At 50.5% G+C, this 25,306-nt stretch overlaps 2 protein-coding genes across 2 annotated transcripts; both read right to left on the reverse strand.

Annotated features, from left to right (window-relative positions):
• Nucleotides 1-219: 219 nt before the first annotated feature.
• LOC133341461 (5-hydroxytryptamine receptor 1A-like) lies at nucleotides 220-1,278 on the reverse strand. The gene has a single exon (XM_061550120.1). It carries the CDS (start codon nucleotides 1,276-1,278, stop codon nucleotides 220-222), a length of 1,059 nt encoding a protein of 352 aa, XP_061406104.1.
• Nucleotides 1,279-13,644: 12,366 nt separating this feature from the next.
• LOC133341468 (D(2) dopamine receptor A-like) lies at nucleotides 13,645-23,419 on the reverse strand. The gene is made up of 2 exons (XM_061550132.1): nucleotides 23,306-23,419; nucleotides 13,645-14,842 (listed from the first exon to the last, which is right to left on the reverse strand). Exon 2 carries the CDS (start codon nucleotides 14,659-14,661, stop codon nucleotides 13,645-13,647), a length of 1,017 nt encoding a protein of 338 aa, XP_061406116.1. The 5' UTR covers nucleotides 14,662-14,842; nucleotides 23,306-23,419.
• Between the last annotated feature and the right edge of the window lie 1,887 nt (nucleotides 23,420-25,306).

Consider the following 25,306-nt stretch of genomic DNA (forward strand, 5'->3'; position numbering starts at 1 on the left):
GGGGGGGCTATGCAAGATCCCGACTCACTTTCACTGATATAGCTACGGATGCGTTTTTTCTTTGTTTAACCCGTATACAATAATACGCAAGTTCTAACTACACACACATTATTGTCCTCATATTTTTCAAAATCAAATCTTATTTTTGTTTACTTGTTTACCTGTTGATTCGCCCCCCCCCCACGCCCACACCCCTACACCCCCATAGCAATCCCACAATCAGGATTTCTTAACCCCCATCAAATCGGCGCCCCGGCTGCCCAGGACGGAGAACACCTTGACACTGAGCAAGGTGCGGAACGCGGCGCGGAACTGCCTGTTGAGCAGAGCGTAGAGGAAGGGGTTCACGATGGAGCTGATGTAGCCCAGCCAGAGGGTGACACGGTAGGAGAGGAACATGTCGTTGACGAACATCGAGATGATGGTGATGATGTAGAAGGGCAGCCACGAGAGCAGGAACGAGCAGATGATGGCGCCCAGCGTCTTGGTGGCGTTGTGCTCTCGCTTCAGGCTCTTCACGCTCGCCGAGTTGGCGCTCTCGTCGGCGTGCCCGCGGGTCTGGGAGCCGCTCGCCGACGCGGCGATCTTCCTCGCCTGGCCCCGCGCGACGGCGTAGATCCGCGCGTACACCGCCACCACCACGAGCATGGACGCGAAGTAGGGCCCCATGCCGATGACGAGCATGATGCCGATGCTGATGTAGAAGAAGCAGTCGTTGGGGCACAGGATCCTGTGAATGGTGGGGCCCGACAGGGCGTCGCCATTGCTCAGGCTGAGCAGTATCGGCGACGACACCAGCGCCGAGCCGAGCCAGCAGAACACGAGCATCGCCACGAGCGTGCGCGGAGTGACGCGCGCCGCGTAGCGCAGAGGGTCGGTGATGGCCACGTAGCGGTCGAAGGCGATGCAGGTGACGTGCAGCACGGAGGCGGTGGTGAACATGTAGTCGGCGAAGAAGTGCCAGTGGCAGAGCACGTCGGGGAAGAACCAGCAGTTGTAGATGGTCTTCAGGGTCGACGAGGGCATGCAGAGGACGCCGACGAGGAGGTCGGAGACGGCCAGCGAGAGGGCGAGCGCGTTGGCCCGCGTCTGCAGCTGCCGGAAGGAGGCGATGGCGGCGATGATGAGCAGGTTGCCCAGGATGGTGGCGGCGATGAAGATGAGGAGGAGGGCGAGGACAAGGTGACGGCTCAGCGGCGGGAGGGAGGGCCCCGTGCAGTTGAGGTGGTTGAAGGAGACGCAGGTGGAGGAGGCTGCGTCGTCGGAGTCGTTCGGCATCGTGATGGGCAGGGGAGTGGTTGTGTTGTGGGTTGTGCGTTATGGGTTGTGAGTGGTGGTGTTGTGGTTTGTGTGGTTTGTGTTGTGGATGGTGTGTGTTGTGGGTTGTGTGGTATGGGTTATGTGTTTTGGGAAATGGGTAGTGTTTTTGGTTGTGTGGTATGGGTTGTCGGTGGTGTTGTGGGTTGTGTTGTAGGTGGTGTGTTATGGGTTGTTGATGGTATTGTGGGTTGTCTTTGTTGTGGATTGTGTGGCGTGTGTTGTGTGTTGTGGGTTGTTTGGTGTGTTGTGGGTTTTGTGGTGTATATTGTGGGTTGTGTTGTGTGTTGTGTGGTTTGTGTTGTGGGTTGTGAGTGGTGTTGTGGGTTTTGTGGTGTGTATTGTGGGTTGTCTTTGTTGCGGGTTGTGTGGTGTGTGTTGTGGGTTGTGTGTTGTGGGTTGTGTTGTGGTGGTAAGTGGGTTGTGAGTTGTGTTGTGGTGTCTTGTGTTTGCTCACATCACTTGCCCAAACAACCTGTCCAAGTTTGGCTGCAACCAGCAGCGAAACGTCGGACTAGCCAGTTGTTAAACGCGTGTGGATCGCTCTCCAACAGCACCGCTGCTGACGAAGTCACAAACTGGACACGTTCGCTCACTTGACAACCTCGTGCATTGACTGTGTCGGGTGGTTGAGGGTGTACAACACGGCACCATTTGACTTCCGCGGTGATCTGACCCAACGATCTGTGATGATATCGGTCTAATGAAGGCTACACGGGGGATCCTTGGTTCTTGTGCATTGTGTGGTCTGCGTTGGGGCTTGTTTTGTGGAAGTGTGTGCTTGTTAACGTATGTTTTATTGCGTGTTTGCGATGTTTATATTTGATCGTTGGGTTTGTTTTTTATTGCCGTTTGTAATTGTTTGTGTCTTGTTGTGTTGTGTTAAGTTTGCGTTGCGTCAGTGTTGTTGTGTTTAGTTGGTGTTGTAGTGTTTGTGTTGCGTGTCCCTCTGTGTTGTTGTGTCTGTGTTGTTGTGTCTGTGTTGTTGTGTCTGTGTTGTTGTGTCTGTCCTGTCTATTCAGTATTTCATCTCTCACGCTGTGTATTTGTAGTGTTTGTGCCCATGTTATTTTAATTATGTTTACGGTTTGTTTAGTGTATATTGTATATACTGTGTATATTGTATATATTACGTGTTATGTTTATTGTATGTGTGTCGCTTATATTGTGCTTATTGTGTGCTGTGTATATTGTATATATTGTGTGTGGTATGTGGATTGTGTGTTACGTATATTACGTTCTGTGTATATTATGTGTGGTATGTGTACTGTGTGCTGTGTATATTATATGTGTGTTGTGTGTGTTATGTATAATGTATGATGTGTATATCATATGCGTTGTGTATATTGTGTGTGATGTGTGTGTTGTGTGTTGTGTATATTGCGTGTGTGTTGTGTATACTGCGTGTGTTGTGTGTGGTGTGTGTTATGTATACTGCGTGTGGTGTGTATGTGTTATGTATATTGTGTGTGTTGTGTATATTGCGTGTGTGTTGTGTATACTGTGTGTGGTGTGTGTTGTGTATATTGCGTGTGGTGTGTGTTGTGTTCCTTGTGTTGTGTTCAGACGACTCCTGGAGGCTGTGGCCGATGAGGAGTAGATATTCCTTATCTGATCACGATGGCCTCTGTGGCAGTGCGAGAGTGATGAATATCAGACCGGTCAACGACATGCACCACACACACACACACAGGTAGACCGATAACCATACAGACAGACAAATAGTATCGGTGCCTACCCCAGGCAAGGGTGTATCTTATTGCAGTGTTGTCTTGGTGTGGTCTGGGTTTGTTGTTGTCGTCGTTGTTGGTTTGCTGCCTTGCCCAAGCTTCCATTTCGTGTAAAAACCCCCGCAATTATTACAATGTTGAATATTAATGTTTCAATTATAAATGGCTCGCTTACGTTTTTTCTCACTCGATTGTTGCACTCCTATCGTCTGTATTCATCTTGATCTGAAGCTTTCGTGACTGCAGGAATCCATACTCTTTCTTTCGGTAAAGTCACGTAGGTATAAAATTTTTATTTTATTTTATACCTACGTGACTTTACCGAAATAACCAAAGAGTTTGCTTGTTGCCATAATCTGCTGGCGCGCCCCATACTGGCCCATGGGACTCTCGTTATCAATAAGCATGCATCCACCCTCGATGCTTTCCTTTCGAAAAACCTCCACGCCAGAGCATTAACGGAAACCTGGACGTCTCCACTCAACACCGCTACCCCCGCCGCGTTACCCCCCCCCCACCCTCCAGGACTCAATTGCTCCATTCACCACCTCCCTCTGGCAAGTCTGGTGGTAGTGTTGGGCTGCTCATCCCCTCCTCATGGATCTCCTCGACCCTATCCAATGCCCTCCCCACCTTTTCCTCTTTCGAATTTCAAATTTCCTATTTATCTTTACCCCAATCAGCTTCCTTCTTCATCATCGACCGTCCCCCGGGTCCCTGCTCCTCTTTCTGCAATGATCTTGAGTGTCTCATATCGACTCTCTATTAAAAACCTCTTCTCCATTGATCCTACTGGGCGACTTTTCCCGTCTGGAGCTGTCGACCATCATCTCAAAAACCCGCCCCACCTTTTCCTGTCTCGACCCCCATCTGCCCCCCCCCCCTTCTTCTATCCATTTCCCCCACGATTATTCAATGTCTCTTGGCTCTCTTTGACTCTTCCCTCTCTTCTGGCATCTTCCCCAACCCTTACAAAACCGTCATCATCGCACCTCTTCTCAAAAAACCTTCTCCAGATCCTTCGGTCCCTGCACGCCATCGCCATATTTCCTTGTTTTCTTATTTCTCCAAACTCCTTGAACGCCTCTCATCCTACATCTCTTCCCGCCTCGATGTATCCACCTCCACCAGTCTGGGTTCCGCCCTACTCTTAGGTTTTTTAGGTAAAGTCACGTAGGTAAAAAAAATAGAAGTAATAACAGAAATAAAATAATAAATCACGACGTTTCGGAGGCAACACAAGTCTCCGTCATCAGGTGGGACCGTCACAGCAAAATTTACTGCATCCATCCTCTCCATTCCACTGAAACCGCCCTCCTCCACATCCTACAACCATTTGGCCAACTCTCCTCCGTCCTCATCTCTCTCGATATGTCTCCTTGCCATCGGCACCATCCACCACTCCATCCTCCTCTCCGCTCATCTCCAACCTCGGCATCTCTGACACCACACTCTCTCTCTTGGGTCCGTTCTTACATAAATCCCCGTTCATCGACTGCTTCTTTCAACCACTGCTCTTCCTCCACTACCCCCATCACGGTCGATGTCTCCCAGGGCTCGCTACTTGGCCCCCTCCCGTTCTCCGTATACGACATCTCCCCTAGAGTCTGTTCTTTCTTCCTCTGATATTTCCTATCACCTCTTTGCCGATGACACTCACATTTTCTTCTCCTTCAAATTATTCACCCCCGATCCTTCCCTCCGACTCTCGTCCTGTCTGACAGCCGTACAAGCCTGGATGACCCGAACATTCCTTTCCCTAAATCCTTCCAAAACCTCATTGCTTTTCCTTTCATCCTCTGGCTCGCCCTCTCCTGCACCCTCCATCTCTTCCCCTCCCCACCCACTCCCTTTGCCTCTTCCCAAACTCTTCCACCTTCGATTCCACTCTTTCCTTCACTTCCCACATTGCCAACGCCACTCGCACATGCCGTTACCATCTGTACAACATCAGGAAAATACGCCCCATAATCACTTGCACCGCTACCAAGCTCCTCGTGCACTCCCCATTCACTCGTCTTGATCACTGAAACTCACTCCTCCATATCCAAAACGCAGCTGCACGCGCCGAACTCAACCTTCCCTACACATCCCACCGCTCTCCTCTCCTTCAACAACTTTACTGGCTTCCTGTTTATCGCCACTGTCTTTTTAAAATTCCTCACTCTCGTGTTCAAAGCCTTGCACGCCCTTGCCACCCTCCCACCTCTCTTCTCTCATTTCTTTGCACGTTCCTTCAAGCTACCTCTGATCTTAATATTCCGTTTTTCGCACCGTCCCTCCACCTCCTCGCGCCCAGTCTCGCTTTCGTTCTCTCTCTCTTCTTGCCCCGTTGCAACTGGAACAAACTCCCTCTCCACATCAGACTCTCCCCCTCGCTTTCCTCCTTTCGCTCGACCTTCAGCACCTTTCTTTTCTCCGTTGCTTTTTCTTTTCCACTGCCACCATCTCGAGCCGGTTCCTTCCCCCGCCTTTAACGCACTCCCAGTCCCCCGGGCGTCATCCTCCAACGACTCTAATTCCTGACCCGCCTCCCACGTCTCGCTTTCTCCATGTGCACCTAACCACATCTCTCCCCCAGCCCTCCACTGCGCTCCTCAATCAGCCCAACTATCCAGCCAACAGACCTCTGCCCCTACCACCCTTCACCTGCCCTCATCCATGCCCAGCCACAACGTCGATCTATCTTACCTCCATAACCCGCTGCCTCTCACTCGCGTTGCACCCATCTGTGACACCTCATTCACCATCACACTCCACGTTATTCCTCCTTCCCTAACCCTACAGCATCAGCAACTCTATCCCCAGCCCCTGTCCCTCCATCCCTTCCGTCACCTCCCTCACTGACAGCCGCTCCACCCCACCCGTTGCTCCCCTTCTGCCCCTTTGTGTGCCGCCGTCGGCTTGCGTTGTAAATCGCCCTGGCAAGGGAGCTTTTTAAATCCTAAATATAATAGAATGAAATCTGTGAGTAAAAAAAGAACGTCATAGCTCATCGGATTCCTCTTCCAGGACAAATCAATATTCTGATTTTTTTAAATTCAAACAGTTATGCGTGGTGAAATCTGGTCAAAGAATCCGTTCGTGACGGCAACGAGACTCATCCAACATTGGATTTCCCTACGGGCTGTGCGCCTACACCGCCCGATACGATCTGTATGTGCGTATGTTGAACGTCTTTCGCACCGTACGTAGCCAACCATGCTCATCGGGGACGCCGGTGAAATGATAACAAAATAAACACAAAAAGCAGTTCTCAAGAAATTAGGCTTCAATTATATTTATAGCGGTGTGATGTAGTGTATAGGGTAGTGAATGTACGTTTAACTTCTCTTTTACGGTACGTAGCCGACCGTGCTAATCAAAGGTGACGAAGGAAAGGACAACAAACTAAACAGAAACAAAGCATTTATGAAGAAATGAATATCCCGGACGAATATCGAAACGACGTATATCGAAGCGATTTTCAGGGTCGTCAGTAGCTGGAGGCGAACGTTTGAGAGGCGATCGATACAAGAGAGGACGGACGGACGACGGCGATGATGATGTTGTCAGCGACGTTAGTGTGGGGTGAGGCGACGTAGATCAGGGAGTGTTCACAAAGTGACGACGTATTTTCAAAACGACGTAAAAGAGGAGGGGGGGGGGAGGCGTACATCTGGGTATCGCTTGACTGTACGATTAAAATAACGTGTCTTTAAGTATTTAACAGCGGCCACTTAGGAAGAAGCCTTCGTGAAATGTTGATATTCACGGGGAGAGAGAGAGCTTCTACACTGGAGATGAGAGAGAGTCTGTACACCTCAGATGAGAGAGAGAGTCTCTACACCTGAGATGATGGATAATGCTACTGCTGCTGATGATGTTGCTTCTGCTGATGTTAATGCTGATCATGCTGCTGATGTTGGTGATAACGCTGATGGTGACGATGCTCCTGATGATAATGCGGCTGCTGCTGATGATGCTGCTGCTGATGATAATTCTGCTGATGATGATGATGCTGAACATGATACAGACCTTACCTGAATTAATTAATGCCTCCAACAACATCCCGACGAACCTCCTCTTATATACAAATCTGCGAGCTCCTCTTTCAACACGAGACTGCCCCCCACCTACCCCCTCTCTCCCTCCACCGCCTCTACCCCCGCTGTGAGCCGCCCGTTTGAGACACACAACCCCCCCCCCCCCAAGTGTGAAGCCGCAGATCAATTAGTGTTAATTACCCACACGGTGCGCACTGAGGGAGCTGGCTGGCCGAGAGAGGCAACCCCCCCCCCCCCCTCATTCTCCGCCCCCAGGGCACAATCCATTAGTGTCCCGATCAACCTCGCATTGTTGCGGTCACGTGGTGCGGAGGGGGTGGAGGGGCGTGGGGGGGAGGTGTTGGTAGGGTGAGGTGGGGGACACACGGTGCAGCAGCAGCATCAGCAGAAGCAGCATCAGCAGTATTAGCATCTTCAGCAGCAGTGTCAGCATCATCAGCAGCATCATCAGGAGCAATATCAGCAGCAATATCATCAGCATTATCATCAGCAGTATTGGTATCATCAGTATCAGCAGCATCATCAGCAGCAGGCTCAGCATCAGCAGCATCATCAGCAGCAATATCAGTATTATCAACAGCAGCCGTATCAGCAGCAGTATCAGTAGGATCAGCATCAGCAGCATTATCAGCACCAGTAACAGCATCATCAGCAGCAGGAGCATCAGCAGCAGCAGTATCAGCATCAACAGCAGTATCATCATTAGCAGCAATATCAGTCTCATCAGCAATATTCAATACGAAATTAATTATTATTAGCGGAAGTTAAAGAGGCGACCAACATCAGCAGCAGCTCCCAGACTGCGGAACGACGCTTTGCCTTGGGTGATAAGGCAGAGTTGTGAGAGCTGTTGAAGTCTGTCTTGAAAACTCGCCGATTTAACTTCGCCTTCAACCCCGCAATACAACCGAGACAGAACAATACAAACGAGGCAAAACAATTCAAACGAGAGGGAACAATACAAACGAGGCAGAACAATACAACGAGATGGAACAATACAAACGAGATGGAACAATACAAATGAGGCAGAAAATACACACTAAACACAATACAAACGAGATGGAACAATGCAAACGAGACGGAACAATACAAACGAGGAAGACAATAGAAACGAGACAGAACAATACAAACAAGGCAGAACAATACAAACGAGATGGAACAATGCAAACGAGATGGAACAATACAAACGAGACGGTACAACAGAAACGAGACAGAACAATACAAACGAGGCAGACAATACACACTAGACACAATACAAACGAGAGACAATACAAAGGAGACAAACAATGCAAACGAGACAGAACAATGCACGCCAGACAGATGGTACAATACAAAGGAGACAGGACAATACAATCCTGTGCTCGTTAATGTAACAATTCTACCTCTGTAATAACGCGCATTATCAGTGCCATTCAAACGAAGACAGCATCTCATTTGTCAAAGCCATCCAGAGTCGACCTGTGTGACGTCACGTCCGCGGCTGCCATTTATTCCGGTGACGAAGGAGGTGGAGGAGGAGGGGGTGGAAGTTCTGGACGACGACGACGAGGAGGAGGAGGAGGAATCTCTACGTCCCCGCCTCCGCCCACCTCTCCTCGTCTCCCGCCCGCCTCGGCCCGCGAGACCCCCGCGGGGCGAGTGAACGACGCGCGGGAGCCATTAGCGCCCAGTCGTTGTTTTGACGCGAACGGGCACAAGGAACGCGCGCGTGTGTGTCTGTGTGTGTGTCTGTGTGTGTGTTGGTGGGGAGGGGTAGTGTAGCGGTTAGCGTGCTGCGCAATGAACTCTGCGACCCTCACGGCCGAAACCAGTGACGATTATCTGAACCGGTCCTGGGCCTCCCCTAGGTCGACTCAGCCTCAAATGAGTACCTGGTGCGGTGCGTAAACATCGCCACTAGGGAGATAAAGGCGGTCGGGCGTGGCGCTGGCCACCCACCACCTCGTGTACCGTTCCGGCCGTCATAGGTGCTCGCTAAGAGCACTTGCCCCTACAGTCTGTTAAGGCTATACGGGGGATCTTTGTTCTTTGTTGGTGTTAGTAGGGGGCACAGGTGGTGCATCAACCAGTCATCTCGGTCATCTCAGTCAGACGACCCATGGCACCTGGGTCTGCCCCGTAACCTCCTGCCAGCGGGAGTTCGACACTTCACGTGGCCTCAAGGTGCACATAGCCTGGCACAAGCGCCATGGTGACGTCACCGCCACTTTGTGGCGAATGGCGGTTGTTGTTGTTGAGACGGGGTGTGTGTGCGTTGAGACGAGGTGTGTGTGTTGAGTCGAGGTGTGTGTGTTTAAAACGAGGTGTGTGTGTGTTGAGTAGGGAGCAGTCGTGTAGTGCTTAGCGCAATGCGCTACGAAGCCGGCGATCCCAAGTTCGATTCCCGCTCGCGACAAATAAACCGGTCCTGGGCCTCTCCTTGGCCGACCTTATACGAGAGTACACGGCGCGAATTGCCTTTAAATACAAATAGTAGTGCGAACATCAACACTGGGAAGGCAAAGGCGGCCGGGCGTGGTGCTGACCACCCACCCCTTCGTGTTCCGTCCCAGCCTTTCATAGGTGCCACTCGCTAGCAGCACTTGTCACGACACTCTGTGAAGACTACAACGGGTTGATCTTTGTATTTTGCGCGGAACAAGTGAAGGTGGTGTGCACATATGTCCTGTGCTGTGAAGAATAAGACGAAGCAGGACCCATTGCCCGAAACGTCGCCTTTTAAAGATCGATCGTGCGCGGTGCGTCGCCAGTCAGGCCGCACGCCTGTGACGTCACGGGGGTGGGCGGCGTGGCTCGTGAGGATCCGCAGCCCCGTATGGACGGTTCTGTCGTTTCGATTCCCGTTCCGCCCCCTGACTTTACGAACCTTTAGTTTGAGAAATGTCCGCCAACCCGTAGTTACGGGCAAATTAAACACCTGATTGTGTTTGTCATACCGCTGTTGATTTATTGTCGCATTCATTGGCTCATTCGATAACCTCCTCGAAAAGCTAAGGGTGCACAAGGGTAACACATCCGTAACAAACAAAATTACCTCCCCAACTTTAAAAATAAAATAAAATTCGTGTTTGCTTTTGGAGTCTGTGACGTGAGCTGGAGCGCGGGCTGATACGGGTGAATGTGGATATCTTACTCGATAATCCACCTTTCGACGCACGAATTAATTATGATCTCTCTATCTAAATCCGCTCAAGCCTCCCGTGAACCACGTGACTTACGTGTGGCCACGCCCACTCGGAACCCGTCCCCTCTCCCCCACCCACTGTGAAAACAGACGCCGCTCCGTGCAGCAGCAGCAGCAGCGCCCATGCCCTGATGCAGCCTCCCCCTCCTCCCTCTCCTCATCTCTCCTCATCTCTCCTCATCTCTCCTGACCCTCGGCTCCCGTTTATCGGCTCCTCCGTTCTGTTCCTCTCATTACCCATCCCTTTTCTTCGTCTCTCTTCCCGATTCCGTCCCTCTGTCTTTCCCCCTTCCTCGTGGTTGTAGCCACCACCTGAACAGCATTCCCTCGTTGTTCACCAACTTGTTAGCCGCGATTTTGGATGTCCGCCAATCGTATCTGGAACTCTACACGATTGCAGACAGAGAGAGAGAGAAAGTGACGAGATAAAGTGATGCGATAACGTGACGAGATCACGTGACGAGATCACGTGATGAGACAGAATGTGATGAGATCAGGAGTGGCCCGTCTATATAGGGCACAATGTTAATGTGGGGGGCCAAATTCAAAAGGAAAAAAATACAGATTAAAAAAAACGAATAAAAAAATTATGATAAAATAACAAAGATGTAATTAATAATAGCGTTTTTCCCCTTTTTTTCTGGCACCAAAACTGAAACATTTTTACGAGGAATCATGTGTGCATTAACCACAATACTTGTGGTTTCAGTTTTGTTGCCAAAAAAGGGGGAAAACCCTATTATATTTTAGTACTGGCAAAGTAGGTCTAATGATAAAGATGTAATTTTCAATTCTGTGCACGTACAGAGGGAATGTGAAATATAATTCATTTCTCAACATTTTTGATCATTTATTTCTTGGACAAACGGACGGAGAACCCGAATGAGTATGGCTCTGTTAGAAAAAAATACGCTTTATGAACATTAAACGCAAAATAGGGGCAAATGTGTCTCAGTTTACGTAAAACATCGGCCTAGATCTGCCCTTGGGGCTTGGGGGTGGGGCACCAACTACATGGTTCGCATCGGGCCGCCCCTGGATGAGATAAAGTGATGAAATAAAATGATGAGATCGAGTGCTGAGAGATGTATTCTTTTCTGTATTTAAGGAGACCCGTTGAAAGGATATGATTACGTAGGTCGATATCATTTTCCGCGAAATTAGCTATTCACGATCATTTCCGGAACGTATCCCTCGCGAATAACGAGGGAGCATTGTACAGCACTTATATATAAATATATACGGTAACATCCCCATGTACGTGTCCCCGATTAACGTCGCTTCGCAACAACGTCGTCACTTTATTAATACAACCACCCAATTTGCATCGCCCCAACCACCCACACTTACATCCACCTACTGACTATCCTGACAATCCGCTTCGATTAACGTCGCATCGATAGCCATCGTCGCACATTTCAGGAACGCATCCCCTCCCGCCCACCGACGTAAACCGGGCTATTACCGTATTTCACAAAGTCGTCATCCTCATAATCGTTATGCTCGTGTCGCCATACGTTCTTGACGGGTGCTCGTCGATGCAACACGAGTGGTGGGTGCTGCTGTCGCTCTCACAATGATCGCGAGCGTTTCGCTCGACCAGCGTCATTCCGCTTCGAACGCGACGGTCAAAAAGAAAAAAGCCACCCCAGCCAGCGCACGAGCGAACCCACGGACATCTCGCGTCGTCGACGTTGTCGACTCAGAGAGAGAGAGAGAGCGCGCCGTCAGCTGAGGACGCAACTCTGTGAATAAACGGCGCTCAACAAGCGGTAACACAATTCGAGTTATCGAGGATGGCACGGGGAGCGCATCGCCGGATTTCATCAACGAGCTCGAAGGGTGTAGTCCAATCGGCAGAGGGGAAGACAAAGACGGTCGGACGTGCACGCCTCTCCTGTGTATACGTGTGACGCCACCAACACCAGCCACTAAAAGTGTATGCAGTGGCAGCCGTAATAGATGCTCGCAAAAATAGTCTATTGTATTTGATGACAGGCGTGTGTACGTGTTAGAGAGTGTTTGTCTTATCGGAGCGGTGGCGCAGTGGTTAGCGCACTGCACTACGAAGTCGGCGACCCGAGTTCGATTCCCGCTCACGGCCAAACATCAGTGGCGAATATTGGATCCGATCCTGGGCCTCCCCTAGGTCGACTTAGCCTCAAAATTAGTATGTATGTTGGATTTCTTTCGCACCGTACGTAGGCAACCGTGCTAATCGGAGGTGCTGAGCGCGGGGAAAGACAACAAACTAAACACAAAAAGCAGAATACCTGGTGCGGTGTATAAACATCGCCACTCGGGAGACAAAGGCGGTCGGGCGTGATGCTGGTCACCCACCTCCTCATGCACCGTGCCGGCCTTCATAGATGCTCGGTAACATCACTTGGCCTTACAGTCTGTGAGGTTATAACGAGGACCTTTGCTTTTTTATGTTTACCTCTTATCTGCGTGTATAAAACATCAAAGAGTAACGTGTAACCACGTGGCACACAACCAACTTGACCCCAGGGTCACCAGAGTCGTGGAGGCGACCGCCCAGCCAGCAGCGATTGTCTGATCCAACATTCATCTCATCTCTCTCTTCGCGGATTCTCTCTCTCTCTCTCTTTTATGATCAGAGGAAACAAGAAGATGCTCGGTGTAGTCGGCACTTTGCTTCGTTCATCATTTCGTTTTTTATAATGCTTTGCTTGATGTAACCCCCCCCCCCTTTTTTAAATGAAAGATTTAACAATGGATGTCACGCTCTGCTCTCCTCACCCGATCACTTTCCACACACAAAGCGCTCACCACAAATGAACCACAGCGCCTTGCCGATCTCGTCAAGGCGCACAAATCATCACGCGAACTCCGCTCATCATCCTCGCAGCAGCAGCGACGGCTTTTGTCGGGCCGCCGAACAAAAAACGGTCACCGCATCGCGCGGCGTTTCAGGTGCGCTTCTGCGTCCGTCTGGAACGTTCTTCCTTCCGATACCAGGAAGCCACTGGAGCTGTGGAGTTTTAAATCATCTCGTTTGAAAACTAATTTCTTCAGAACTGCTTTTTGTGTTGAGTGTTTTGTCCTTACCTCGCACCTCCGATTAGCACGGTTGGCTATGTACGGTGCGAAAGAATTCCGGCATACAGTGTACATACTTCCTCTCTATCTGTCCCTCTCTCTCTCCTCGTCTTTCTCTGTTCCCTCTCTCACTCTCCATCCCATCTCTCTCCTTCTCTCCGTATCACTTTCCATCCTCGATCTTTCTCTGTCCCCTTCTCCCCGTCTCTCTCATCCCTATCTCACGTCTCCATCCCATCTCTCTCTCCCTCTGTCTCTCTCTATCACTACCCCCTCCACCTCCATCCCTCTCCCCTCCGCTCTCTCACTCGCCGAGTCTCCCGCCGCCGCTGAAGTCGGTGTCTCTCGCTCCGGGCCGGAACAGCTGAGCACGCAGCACCATCGCGAAACCGGCCCTGAGCTGGCGATTGAACTTGGCGAAGAGCAGCGGATTGAGCGCCGAGCTGATGTAGCCGCTGAGCACGGTGATCCTGAAGGGCACGAACAGCGCCTCGTCCACCAGCGAGACCACGTCCACCAGGTAGAAGGGCAGGCACGACAGCAGGAAACAGCCGATGATGATCCCCAGCTGCTTAGTCGCCTTGTGCTCGCTCCTGGCCGCCGCGGTCGCTTCGGCCGACGACGATTTCCCTCCTCCTCCAACGCCGCCAATGCGACGCGCCTGCAGCCTCGCCGCTCGGTAGATCTGCCCGTAGAGCGCCACCACGAACGCCACCGAGACGATGTAGGGCCCCATCTGGATGACGAATATGATGAGGCCGTGCACGTAGAAGAAGCAATCGTCGGGGCACAGGATGCGGTGGATGGTGTTGGGCGAGAGCGCGGGGCTCAGGCTGAAGAGGATGGGCGCCGAGACGAGCGCGGATCCGAGCCAGCAGAGCGCCAGCATCGCCCCCACGGTGCGCTCGGTGACGCGCGCCGCGTAGCGCAGCGGGTCGCACACGGCCACGTAGCGGTCGTAGGCGATGCATGCGACGTGCAGGATGGAGCACGTGGTGAGCGCGAAGTCGAGGAAGAAGTGCCAGTGGCAGAGGAGGTCGGCGTAGAACCAGCAGCTGTACACGGCCTTCACCGTGGCCAGGGGCATCACGAGGGTGCCCACGAGCAGGTCGGAGACGGCCAGCGACAGGGCCATGACGTTGGGCCAGGAGCGGAGGCGCCTGAAGAAGGAGACCGTGGCGATGAGGAGGAGGTTGCCCGCGACCGTCGTGGCGTTGACGAGGGCGACCAGGGTGAGGACGATGGCGCGGTCTCGCACAGAGAGGCTGGGGCCCGTGCAGTTGAGGTCGTAGAAGCGGATGGTGCAGGAGGAGTTCGCCATGGCTCGAGAGAGAGAGAGACTTTGCTTTGTTTGGGATAAAGCGACGATGGTTGTTTGGTGGAGACCGTTGGGATGAATCGACCGCTCGCTCGCACCTTGGCCCGGCTTCTCGCTGCTTGTCACGCGTCTCCCTTCCTTCGGAGACAGCCGAGATCGGCGCGCCGTATCACCCCGGGTCGTCCTTGTGAATAAAACAACAGCGACAACGACGTTGATGGTGGGACATGCCACGGATGACGTTGGACTTCTTTCGCACCGTATACGTAGCCAACCGCGCTAATCCGGAGGTGTTTGTCGCGGTATAGTCTGGCGTGTGGGGCAACAATTAACAAAACTATCTGAACATTCGTCAACAACACGGTGTTTGTGTGTGTGACACTTTTAAAATGACACATCTGTAATGTAGGCGACGTTTCGGGCAATGGGCCGTCTTCATTAGTACACGTGCAAATTGCATCGATCGTGAGATGCAATGTGCACATCCGATTTGCCTATAAATCCAGCGCTGTGTGTGAAGGCAGCTGCGAGGGTTGATGGATCACGCACGGATGTCGCGAAACTCCTTTGCCGTGGGCGTCCAGGAGGAGGAGGAGAAAGCGGCACTGCAACGACTGACATCATCTGTCCCTTCTCTATGGGATTGCGTGTTGCACCCTTCCACGCATAATCAGCGCATTGAATTTGATTAAAACACCCTCATGTATAGAGGACCCCAGAGCTTGGGAAATTGTTGGTAGCACCGGCGCCTTACCGCCTGCTGCCTTCCAGCTTGTCTGTGGCACACGATGCGACCGTGCTCGTCAAGACGCGTGGGCTTATGTGGTCGCACTCATCACAAATGAACCACAACACCTCGCTAATCTCGTCAAGGAGCATAAACCATCACGCCACCTCTGGTCATCCTCACAGCGGCACCGTTCGGCGAACCATCGAACAAAGGCGGTGGTCACCGCGTCGCGCGGCGCTTTCAGGTGCGCTTCTGCCGCCGTCTGGAACACTCTTCCTGCCGATGTTAGGAAGACACTGGAGTTGTGCACTTTTACATTATCAAGATTGAAAACTCATTTCTTTAGAGCTGCTTATTTGTGTTTAGTGCTTTATCCCCCCCCCCCCCGCTCGCACCTCCGAATAGCGAGGTTGCCTACGTACGGTGCGAAAGAACTTCCACACACTTCTCGTGTGGCTAGCACCTCGCCCGTCCGCTTTTGTCTCCCCAGCGCTGATGTTTACACACCGCGACAGCGACTCATGTAAAGCGAAGTCGACCTTGGGAATCCGCCGATAGCGGTTCAAATATTCGTCACCGATGTTGGCCGAGAGCGGGTTTTGAACTCCGGTCGCCGGATTCGTAGCGCGGTTGCGCCAACCGCTGCGCCACCGCTCACCGCAGAGCACAGACGCACACAAGCACGCAATCATCGCGTGCTTCATCTGAAACTCGAGACCCGTTCTCAGGAGGGTGCTGTTGTCAAGATGGGGATGAAAACCGCAGTGAAGATGATGGTCAAGATGATGATTATAATCTTGGTTTTGATGATGCTCTTCATGATTTGATGATTCATGTGATGATTAGTGTCACGATGATGATGATGATGCTTATTATCGTTGAGATGATGAAAGCGACAATGGTAATGATGATGACCATGGTACTGATGACTACGATTTTTTTTAAATGATGATTCTGCTGCTGCTGATGATGATGATGAAGTTCATCATTGCCACCATTGTGGTAAGACAGTTAAAATCGATGTTGATTGCGAACGACGACTTTGACACAAGATGGTGAAGCTGCGCGACTGCCTTGACTCGCCACCCAGAGCCCACCGGTTCTATTCAATCTCCCGGGGCGGCAACTAAAAATCCATCCCCCTTCCTCCTCCTTCTCCTCCTCCCCGTCCCCCCTCCCTCCGCCCAGCAGCAGCTGCTGTATTAATGGCAGCTTCACCGCGCCTGGTGGGGTAAAGTGTGGGTACACCAACCTCTTCAAGGGATGCCTGGCCAGCGGCGTGGAAGAGTAGGCCAAAGGTGCCCACCTAGAGGAGGAGCCCCTCCGCTCCCCCGCTCGAGTGGCGGCGCTTCGCCGGCAGCGGCGTGAGCTAAGCGGTTGCAGAGCCGCACGGTTTGTGCTCATGACGTTGATGACGACGATGATGGTGGTGGGATTACAACATCAATTGTTGCACAAAGACAACGCGACATCGATGATGTATAATGCACACGGCAACAACCACAACAGCAAACAGCAACCACCACCACCACCTCACCTGCAAACACTATACGCGTTCTCTCCACCTCAAATGTCCCCACCTAAACCACATTTACAATCAATAGAACGCGTTCAGAGTATTTGCGTGGCACAGTGGGCCGTGCACCTGCTGAAATGTACACGGAAAAAATGTGTTCAGTTTTAAACATTCACAGCAACAGCGACAATTCTACCACTCGCGCCGCGCTCTTGCTGTTTAAACGCATTCAAGTACGCGCATCGATCATATATATACACACACGCATACGTACCCACAGACACACACATGGACACACAGAGACACACTCGCGCTAAAAAAAATGCGCTCTCCCAGGTGCTGAAACCTAATTATTTCCACGGAATTTCACACTTCCACCGCAGGCGTGGGATTTGAGACGAATCAGGCAGCTCCCTTTGGAGGTGGCCACACCTTTATTGAGGCGTTGGTTAACTACAAGATGCAGAGCGGTGGCACCACATTCGACCAAAGTTCGTCTGACGTTGCTCCGACATTGTTCCAGCGTTCGTCCAACGTTTAGCCAAGGTTGGTCCAACGTCCGTCCAACGTTGAGCCAAGGTTGGTCCAACGTTCATCCAACGTTCGTCCAACGTTGGTCCAACGTTCGTTCAAAGGCGGTTCCAATCACATGACCACGTTGGCGTAACGTTGCAATGTTCACGGAGTACAAACTCGGCGACGTGAGTTCGGTTCCTGGCCGAGTGGTATCCTGCATTGCTCTCCTTTCACGAACCCGCCATTGACCGGAGTGGTGAAGTATGGTTGGCCAAACAACCCCCATGACCGCCACGGTCGTGAGCAGGCCTTCATCCAGCAGTGGATTCACAAGGGGCCGCACGGTACACACCGACATGGGGCAGTGACGTGGCCCGGCGGCGGCACGTTTCGCGGTTCGGATCCCAGCGGCCGCCCTAGTTAATACAGCAGTGTGCGTACTGACCCGAGCAATACTCCTACGCCGCCGTCTGCTTTGCTCACTGTGAACACTCAAGATCCCGCAGCGTTCATTCGCAAGGTAAACCACTGTGCGCCGGCGTCAGGAGTCCAAATTTGCCAAATTCAGAAACTCAGCTGAGGTCACACAGCGCATCAGCGGCAATTATCACCCCCACCCCCTAATGGCATCACACCAATGCACAGCTGATACTGGGGGGGGGGTGCCCTAGGTTAGACCACAGCAACCATAGGCCCCCTACTGGCTCGACTGATAACCAAGATCACCACTCTTGCAAATGAGACTCCGATCCTTGGTCCCTTGAGTCCAAACAGCGGTGCTGCCGTTTATGTAGCGGTGAGCAGAGCCGTCCTCAGGTTGGTATGGTGATTCGGGGCAAACCGCCCCGGGCCCCACGCTTGGGAGGGGGCGGGGGGGCTACGCTTCGACGTCACGGTGTCAGTGGGAATACTCCTGGTTTAGTTGGGAGGCGTCGGGGCAGCCAACGTGGCGTGATTTTCTCTGGGCACCGCACCCCTCCTATGGACGGCTCTGGCATTGAGCACTCCTGCTGTTCCCTACTTGCTCTGTGTATCTAGAGGATTACCAGTCCCTGGAGAATTATTTATTCTCTCTGTCCCTCCTTCTCCGCTGTGCCCAATATTGTTGTTGTGGTAATGTTCTGACCTGCACCTACTGGACATCTGTAAAAAACAGCATTATGGCTCAACACTGTCCATAGAGAAGTAATAAAATAATAAAAATAAAACATAATAAAATAATTCTCACGACGTTTCGGCCACAACGCAAGCAGCCGTCCTCAGGTGAAGAACATGTCTGTCGATAAGACAGAGTCTAAATGACACGTCTTAGGCTTGGAGTGTCTATTTAAGCTGTGAGGGAGGAGGAAGAGAGCCTTGACAAAAGAATTTGCATTTGAAGAGGAATTTAGCATATTTATGGGAAATGCAGGAATGCGAATAGTGCTAATTGTGAAATGCGTGGGAGGTGGGCGGAGGGTTTTCAAAGTCATATTATGCCCATGCATTATGCAGGATTAGCAGCATCAAAGGGAGGGGGCAGGGGCAGGGGCAGCACCAACAAAGGGAGGGAATGTGAATAGTATGCAGCTGCAGCAACCAAACAACCATGTAAAAAACTAAAGTATAAACTTCATAGTATCATCAGTATACTAAATATACTCTCCAATAAGCTGAGCTACTAACAGTAAGTAATACATTACAATTCTATGTCGCAAAAAATATAATATGCTTCCAGCTAAACTTTTTTCTCTTACATCACATGGGTCTACCCCGTTCTATATACTGCCATAGACAAACCAAACATTAAATTATATACTGTATTACTATACACCACACTATACCTTATACATTGTTATATTACACTATGTATTATTCTACCCACCCTAATGTAGATCAAACTGCTATATATTCACTATACAATTACGATACTATATATTACTTTGTACATTGTATTAAGCATATAAATGTTATACTATTTGTTATTATACACTGTACCATTGACCGTCGTGTGAAAGATACTAAGAGGCAGCAACGAAATATGAGAATAGGAGAGTAGCAGAGCAAAGAATCCATTCCCTGCGGAGAATACAATGCCAGTGAGTGGAACGCGGTCTGAGAGTCACCGTAAACGTGAACACAATTAGTTAAGATCCGAAATGGTTTATTACGTCCTTCCAATGATTGCTAAGCCAGAATCCATCTTCTCGGTTGAAATTGTCTCTGTGTTTGTATATGTGGATCGCCTCATGAACGAATCTCTCATGATAGCCAGATGGCTTGCAGAAAACCTCTGTCTTGGAGAAGTCAATGTCATGTGAGCCCACTGAATTGTAACAGTGATCTGCCACGGCTGAGGAGTTTGTCCTACCGTGTTTCAGGTCTGCTTTATGTTCACGGATGCGGTCCGAGACATGTCGTTTGGTTTCTTCAATGTAACTGCTACCACAGAGGAAACTTAGTTTGTAGACGCCAGGGTACTGTATGTCTGGAACCACATCTTTTACAGACGGGACCAGATCACGGATTTTATGTACTGTGTTGAATCGGACCTGGATCTTGTGTTTAATCAGGATTTTGGAGATCTTTTTTGTGACCCCAGCAATGTAGGGTAAGGTGATGGTCTTGAAAGGCTCCTCAACAGGATCCTTCTTGATGGTTGGAGTGATGGCCTTGCGGATTGTGTAGTCGGAGTAACCATTATCCTTAAGAGCTTGGCGTACGTGTTTGAGTTCACTGGCAATGTGTTCCTGGTCGGAAATGCATTGGGTTCTATGGTATAGAGTCTTGATGAGGGAATTCTTCTGGGATGGATGGTGGTGGGAATCCGGTTTTAGGTAAGCATCCGTATGGGTGGCTTTCCTGTATACAGAGTGGCTCATTGAACCATCAGGTCTCCTTTTAATTAGGACATCTAAAAAGGGTAGCTTGCCATCTTTTTCGACTTCCATGGTGAATCTGATGGCTGGGTGTATGGAATTGATGTGGTCGAGAAATTGGTCTAGAGCAAGCCGGCCATGTGGCCAGATGACACAAGTGTCGTCTACGTACCTCTTCCATGGAAGAGGTACGTAGACGACACTTTTGTCCTGATGACCGGATGGTTCAATGAGCCACTCTGTCTACAGGAAAGCCACCCATACTGATGCTTACCTAAAACCGGATTCCCACCACCATCCATCCCAGAAGAATTCCCTCATCAAGACTCTATACCATAGAGCCCAATGCATTTCCGACCAGGAACACATTGCCAGTGAACTCAAACACGTACGCCAAGCTCTTAAGGCTAATGGTTACTCCGACTACACAATCCGCAAGGCCATCACTCCAACCATCAAGAAGGATCCTGTTGAGGAGCCTTGCAAGACCATCACCTTACCCTACATTGCTGGGGTCACAAAAAAGATCTCCAAAATCCTGATTAAACACAAGATCCAGGTCCGATTCAACACAGTACATAAAATCCGTGATCTGGTCCCGTCTGTAAAAGATGTGGTTCCAGACATACAGTACCCTGGCGTCTACAAACTAAGTTTCCTCTGTGGTAGCAGTTACATTGGAGAAACCAAACGACATGTCTCGGACCGCATCCGTGAACATAAAGCAGACCTGAAACACAGTAGGACAAACTCCTCAGCCGTGGCAGATCACTGTTACAATTCAGTGGGCTCACATGACATTGACTTCCCCAAGACAGAGGTTCTCTGCAAGCCATCTGGCTATCATGAGAGATTCGTTCATGAGGCGATCCACATATACAAACACAGAGACAATTTCAACCGAGAAGATGGATTCTGGCTTAGCAATCATTGGAAGGACGTAATAAACCATTTCGGATCTTAACTGATTGTGTTCACGTTTACGGTGACTCTCAGACCGCGTTCCACTCACTGGCATTGTATTCTCCGTAGGGAATGGATTCTTTGCTTTGCTACTCTCCTATTCTCATATTTCGTTGCTGCCTCTTAGTATCTTTCACACGACGGTCAATGGTACAGTGTATAATAACAAATAGTATAACATTTATATGCTTAATACAATGTACAAAGTAATATATAGTATCGTAATTGTATAGTGAATATATAGCAGTTTGATATATATTAGGGTGGGTAGAATAATACATAGTGTAATATAACAATGTATAAGGTATAGGGTGGTGTATAGTAATACAGTATATCATTTAATGTTGGGTTTGTCTATGGCAGCATATAGTACCTGTTTGATGTAAGGGAAAAAAGTTTAGCTGGAAGCATATTATATTTTTTGCGACATAGAATTGTAATGTATTACTTACTGTTAGTAGCTCAGCTTATTGGAGAGTATATTTAGTATACTGATGATACTATGAAGTTTTTACTTTAGTTTTTTACATGGTTGTTTGGTTGCTGCAGCTGCATACTATTCACATTCCTTCCCTTTGTTGGTGCTGCCCCTGCCCCTGCCCCCTCCCTTTGATGCTGCTAATTCTGCATAATGCATGGGCATAATATGCCTTTGAAAACCCCCCGCCCACCTCCCACGCATTTTACAATTAGCACTATTCGCATTCCTGCTTTTCCCATAAATATGCTAAATTCCTCTTCAAATGCAAATTCTTTTGTCAAGGCTCTCTTCCTCCTCCCTCACAGCTTAAATAGACACTCCAAGCCTAAGACGTGTCATTTAGACTCTGTCTTATCGACAGACATGTTCTTCACCTGAGGACGGCTGCTTGCGTTGTGGCCGAAACGTCGTGAGAATTATTTTATTATGTTTTATTTTTATTATTTTATTACTTCCCTTCTACGTGACTTTACCGAAAGAACCAAGAAGATGAATTCCTGCAGTCACGAAAGCTTTAAATCGAAATTTAAACTGTCCATAGACTCAACACTGCCCATAGACTCAACACTGCACCATAGATTCAACACTGCACCATAGACTCAACACTGCACCATAGACTCAACACTGCCCATAGACTCAACATTGCCCCATAGACTCAACACTGTACCATAGACTCAACACTGCCCATAGACTCAACACTGCACCATAGACTCAACACTGCACCATAGACTCAACACTGCCCATAGACTCAACACTGCACCATAGACTCAACACTGCACCATAGACTCAACACTGCACCATAGACTCAGCACTGCACCATAGACTCAACACTGCACCATAGACTCAACACTGCACCATAGACTCAACACTGCACCATAGACTCAACACTGCACCATAGACTCAACACTGCACCATAGACTCAACACTGCACCATAGACTCAACACTGCACCATAGACTCAACACTGCACCATAGACTCAACACTGCCATATAGACTCACCACTGCCCGTAGACTCAACACTGCACCATAGACTCAACACTGCCCATAAACGCAACACTGCCCATAGACTCAGCACTGCCTATATACTCAACTATATTATAGTGCGCCTTCAGTTAAGGCGCTCTATAAATCTAAGATAAGATGTAGTCACCAGAACACACAATTTACGTAACGAGCACGTATTCACTCGTTGCACGACGGCTGACCTAGTTGATACTCCGTCTTTCAAGAACCGTAACGATATCAAATGCCGCCCCGTCAGCTTCGAGGTGCACGTTAAACATCCCATGACGTTCAGTCGCAAGAGCAAAGCCGTTGCGGTGCCGGCGTCATGGTTCACATTTGCGAAGATCGCAGGGCATATGACTCACGTGGGATCGCGCCAACAGCAGCAGCAACAACAGCAGCAACTAAAGTTGCTTACCGTGTCCTCTACGTGTCCCCATCACCCGTCATCCCAACCCCTTCCTCCTCTGCCTACTCCTCATCATCCTCCTTCCTTCCTAGTCCTTATCCTCCTCCTCGCGATAACTCCACACCACTCTCCAACCACCTACCGCCTCCATAACCTCCACGTTGCTCACCATTATCGTCGCGCCACGCAAATCCTTAGCCGGTGGCTCTGGCGGGAGATTTGGGCGGCAGAAGGCCACTGCCGATGCCGAAGATGTAGGGGCTGGTGGAGGTGTAGACTCCCGTGATGAAGAAGTCAGCGTCAGACCAGTAGATGAGGCGGTCCGAGTCGGCCAGGAACTGCAGCGCCAGGTGGGCGCACCAGGACACCTCGAACAGCATCAGGGCCATCAGCACGGGGCCCGAACCTCCGCGGGTCTTGACAGATCCTCCTCCGCCTAAAGGTGGACCAGAGGATCGATGACAAGATACGACCAAAGGATGAATCAGAAAACAGGGGACAGACGATTTACAAGAGGACAGACGAGATGCTGAGCGAGAAGTTGGACCAAATGATGGACCAGTGTAGAAGATTGAACAGAAGAGGGCCCAGAGGTTTGTCCAGAAGTTGGCCTGGGGGATAGACCAGAACCAAAAGCTGGACCAAAGAATGGACCAACACATGGACCAGAAGATGGGTGAGCTGGGTAGTGGTGGTCACGCTGCACGTGGCTGCCTGTGAACCAGCACTGTGGAGGCAGCAACGAGGGTTGGTGGATCACCCGCAGATTTTGTGAAAACCCCTTCCTTGTGGTGGGAATCGAGTACGAGCCATACTCTGGCTCGCCGGCAGAAGGCGGTACAGAAAGTGTGAACCAATTTCCATCTGTTCCATCCGTGTGGAATAAAGTGTTGGCTACTCCGGTTTACTCCAACACGTATAAGCACTCGTCAGTGATTGCCTGAAATCACCTTCATCTATACGCGCACCTCCGTTGGTTGCGGGTCACGCGGCGTTTGTGAGTTGCGGTTATATCTACGACGCTGGCAATATAAACACTCAATATTATTATTAGGGTGCAGTGAGAATGTAAATGAGAAGACAGGACCAGACGCTGATCTTGGAGATGGACGAGAAGATGCACCAGCAGATTGAGCAGAAGATTTACTGCAATATGGACCAAAGCAGTGTACTTCATTGCAAGGCCCGAAGGCCACTCGTGGCCACTGGCAGGGCCCCGAGTGGCCTTTAGTGCGGCCCCTGACGTGCGATCCCCACCGACAACACACAGACAGCAAAGACAACCCCCCCCCCCCCCCATTATCATCATGCTGCTGTCACAAACCCCCAATGGTTTCAAATGTGTGGTGACCCTCGCTCACACTGATGAAAGTGGCAACCCCCCCTACCCCTTTCCTCTGAAAATTATTTAAGAATACTGGACCAAAGAATGGAGCAGAGGATTGACCGTCGCATGCACCAGAAGATTTACCGGAGGAGGGTTCGGCAGAGGACAGCCCCTTCACCGCGGCCCTCCGAGAGCGCATCAGCGTGAGGACGATGCGCAGCGACGCGACGAAGACCACGACGAGGGGACAGACGTTGGTGCCCAGGAGGTAGATGTACTTGTAGGCCATGTGGGAGACAGCGCAGCGGCGGGCCTTGGGGCACGTGAAGAGGTCCGACGGACACGTGTCTCGGTGCATTGACAACGACGACGAGTTGGTGGATGATGATGATGATGATGATAGGTTAGTGAATGATGACGATGTTAGGTTGGTGAATGTTGATGATGTTGAGTTGATAGAGTACGGCATCAGAATGATGGGCGCTTCCCACTCGCTGCCCATGAAGATGGACGGGAGTGAGAAGGCCACGGTGGTGGCCCAGGCGAGGAGGCAGCAGAGGCGAGCCAAGCGCTGCTGGTCGAGAGGTGCAGACCGCAGGGCTGGGTTTGAGTCCCGGTCCCGGGTTTTGTGTGCTGAGAGATCGGCGTTCTTGTTGTTGTTATTGGTGGTGGTGATGATGTTGGTAGTGGTGGTGATGGTGGTGGTGTTAGTGCGTTCCAATGGTCTTTGGATGGTACTTGAAACATGCTGTGGGCTTGCTGCTTCTATTATCTGTCCTCCTATCACTAATCCTCCTCCGAATCTATCCCCTTCTGTCTCTACTCCAAATAGTCCGCGTCCCA

The sequence above is a fragment of the Lethenteron reissneri genome, chromosome 2, assembly GCF_015708825.2.
Source record: "Lethenteron reissneri isolate LAM-NWPU_2019-01 chromosome 2, ASM1570882v1, whole genome shotgun sequence".
Lineage (NCBI taxonomy): Eukaryota > Metazoa > Chordata > Hyperoartia > Petromyzontiformes > Petromyzontidae > Lethenteron > Lethenteron reissneri.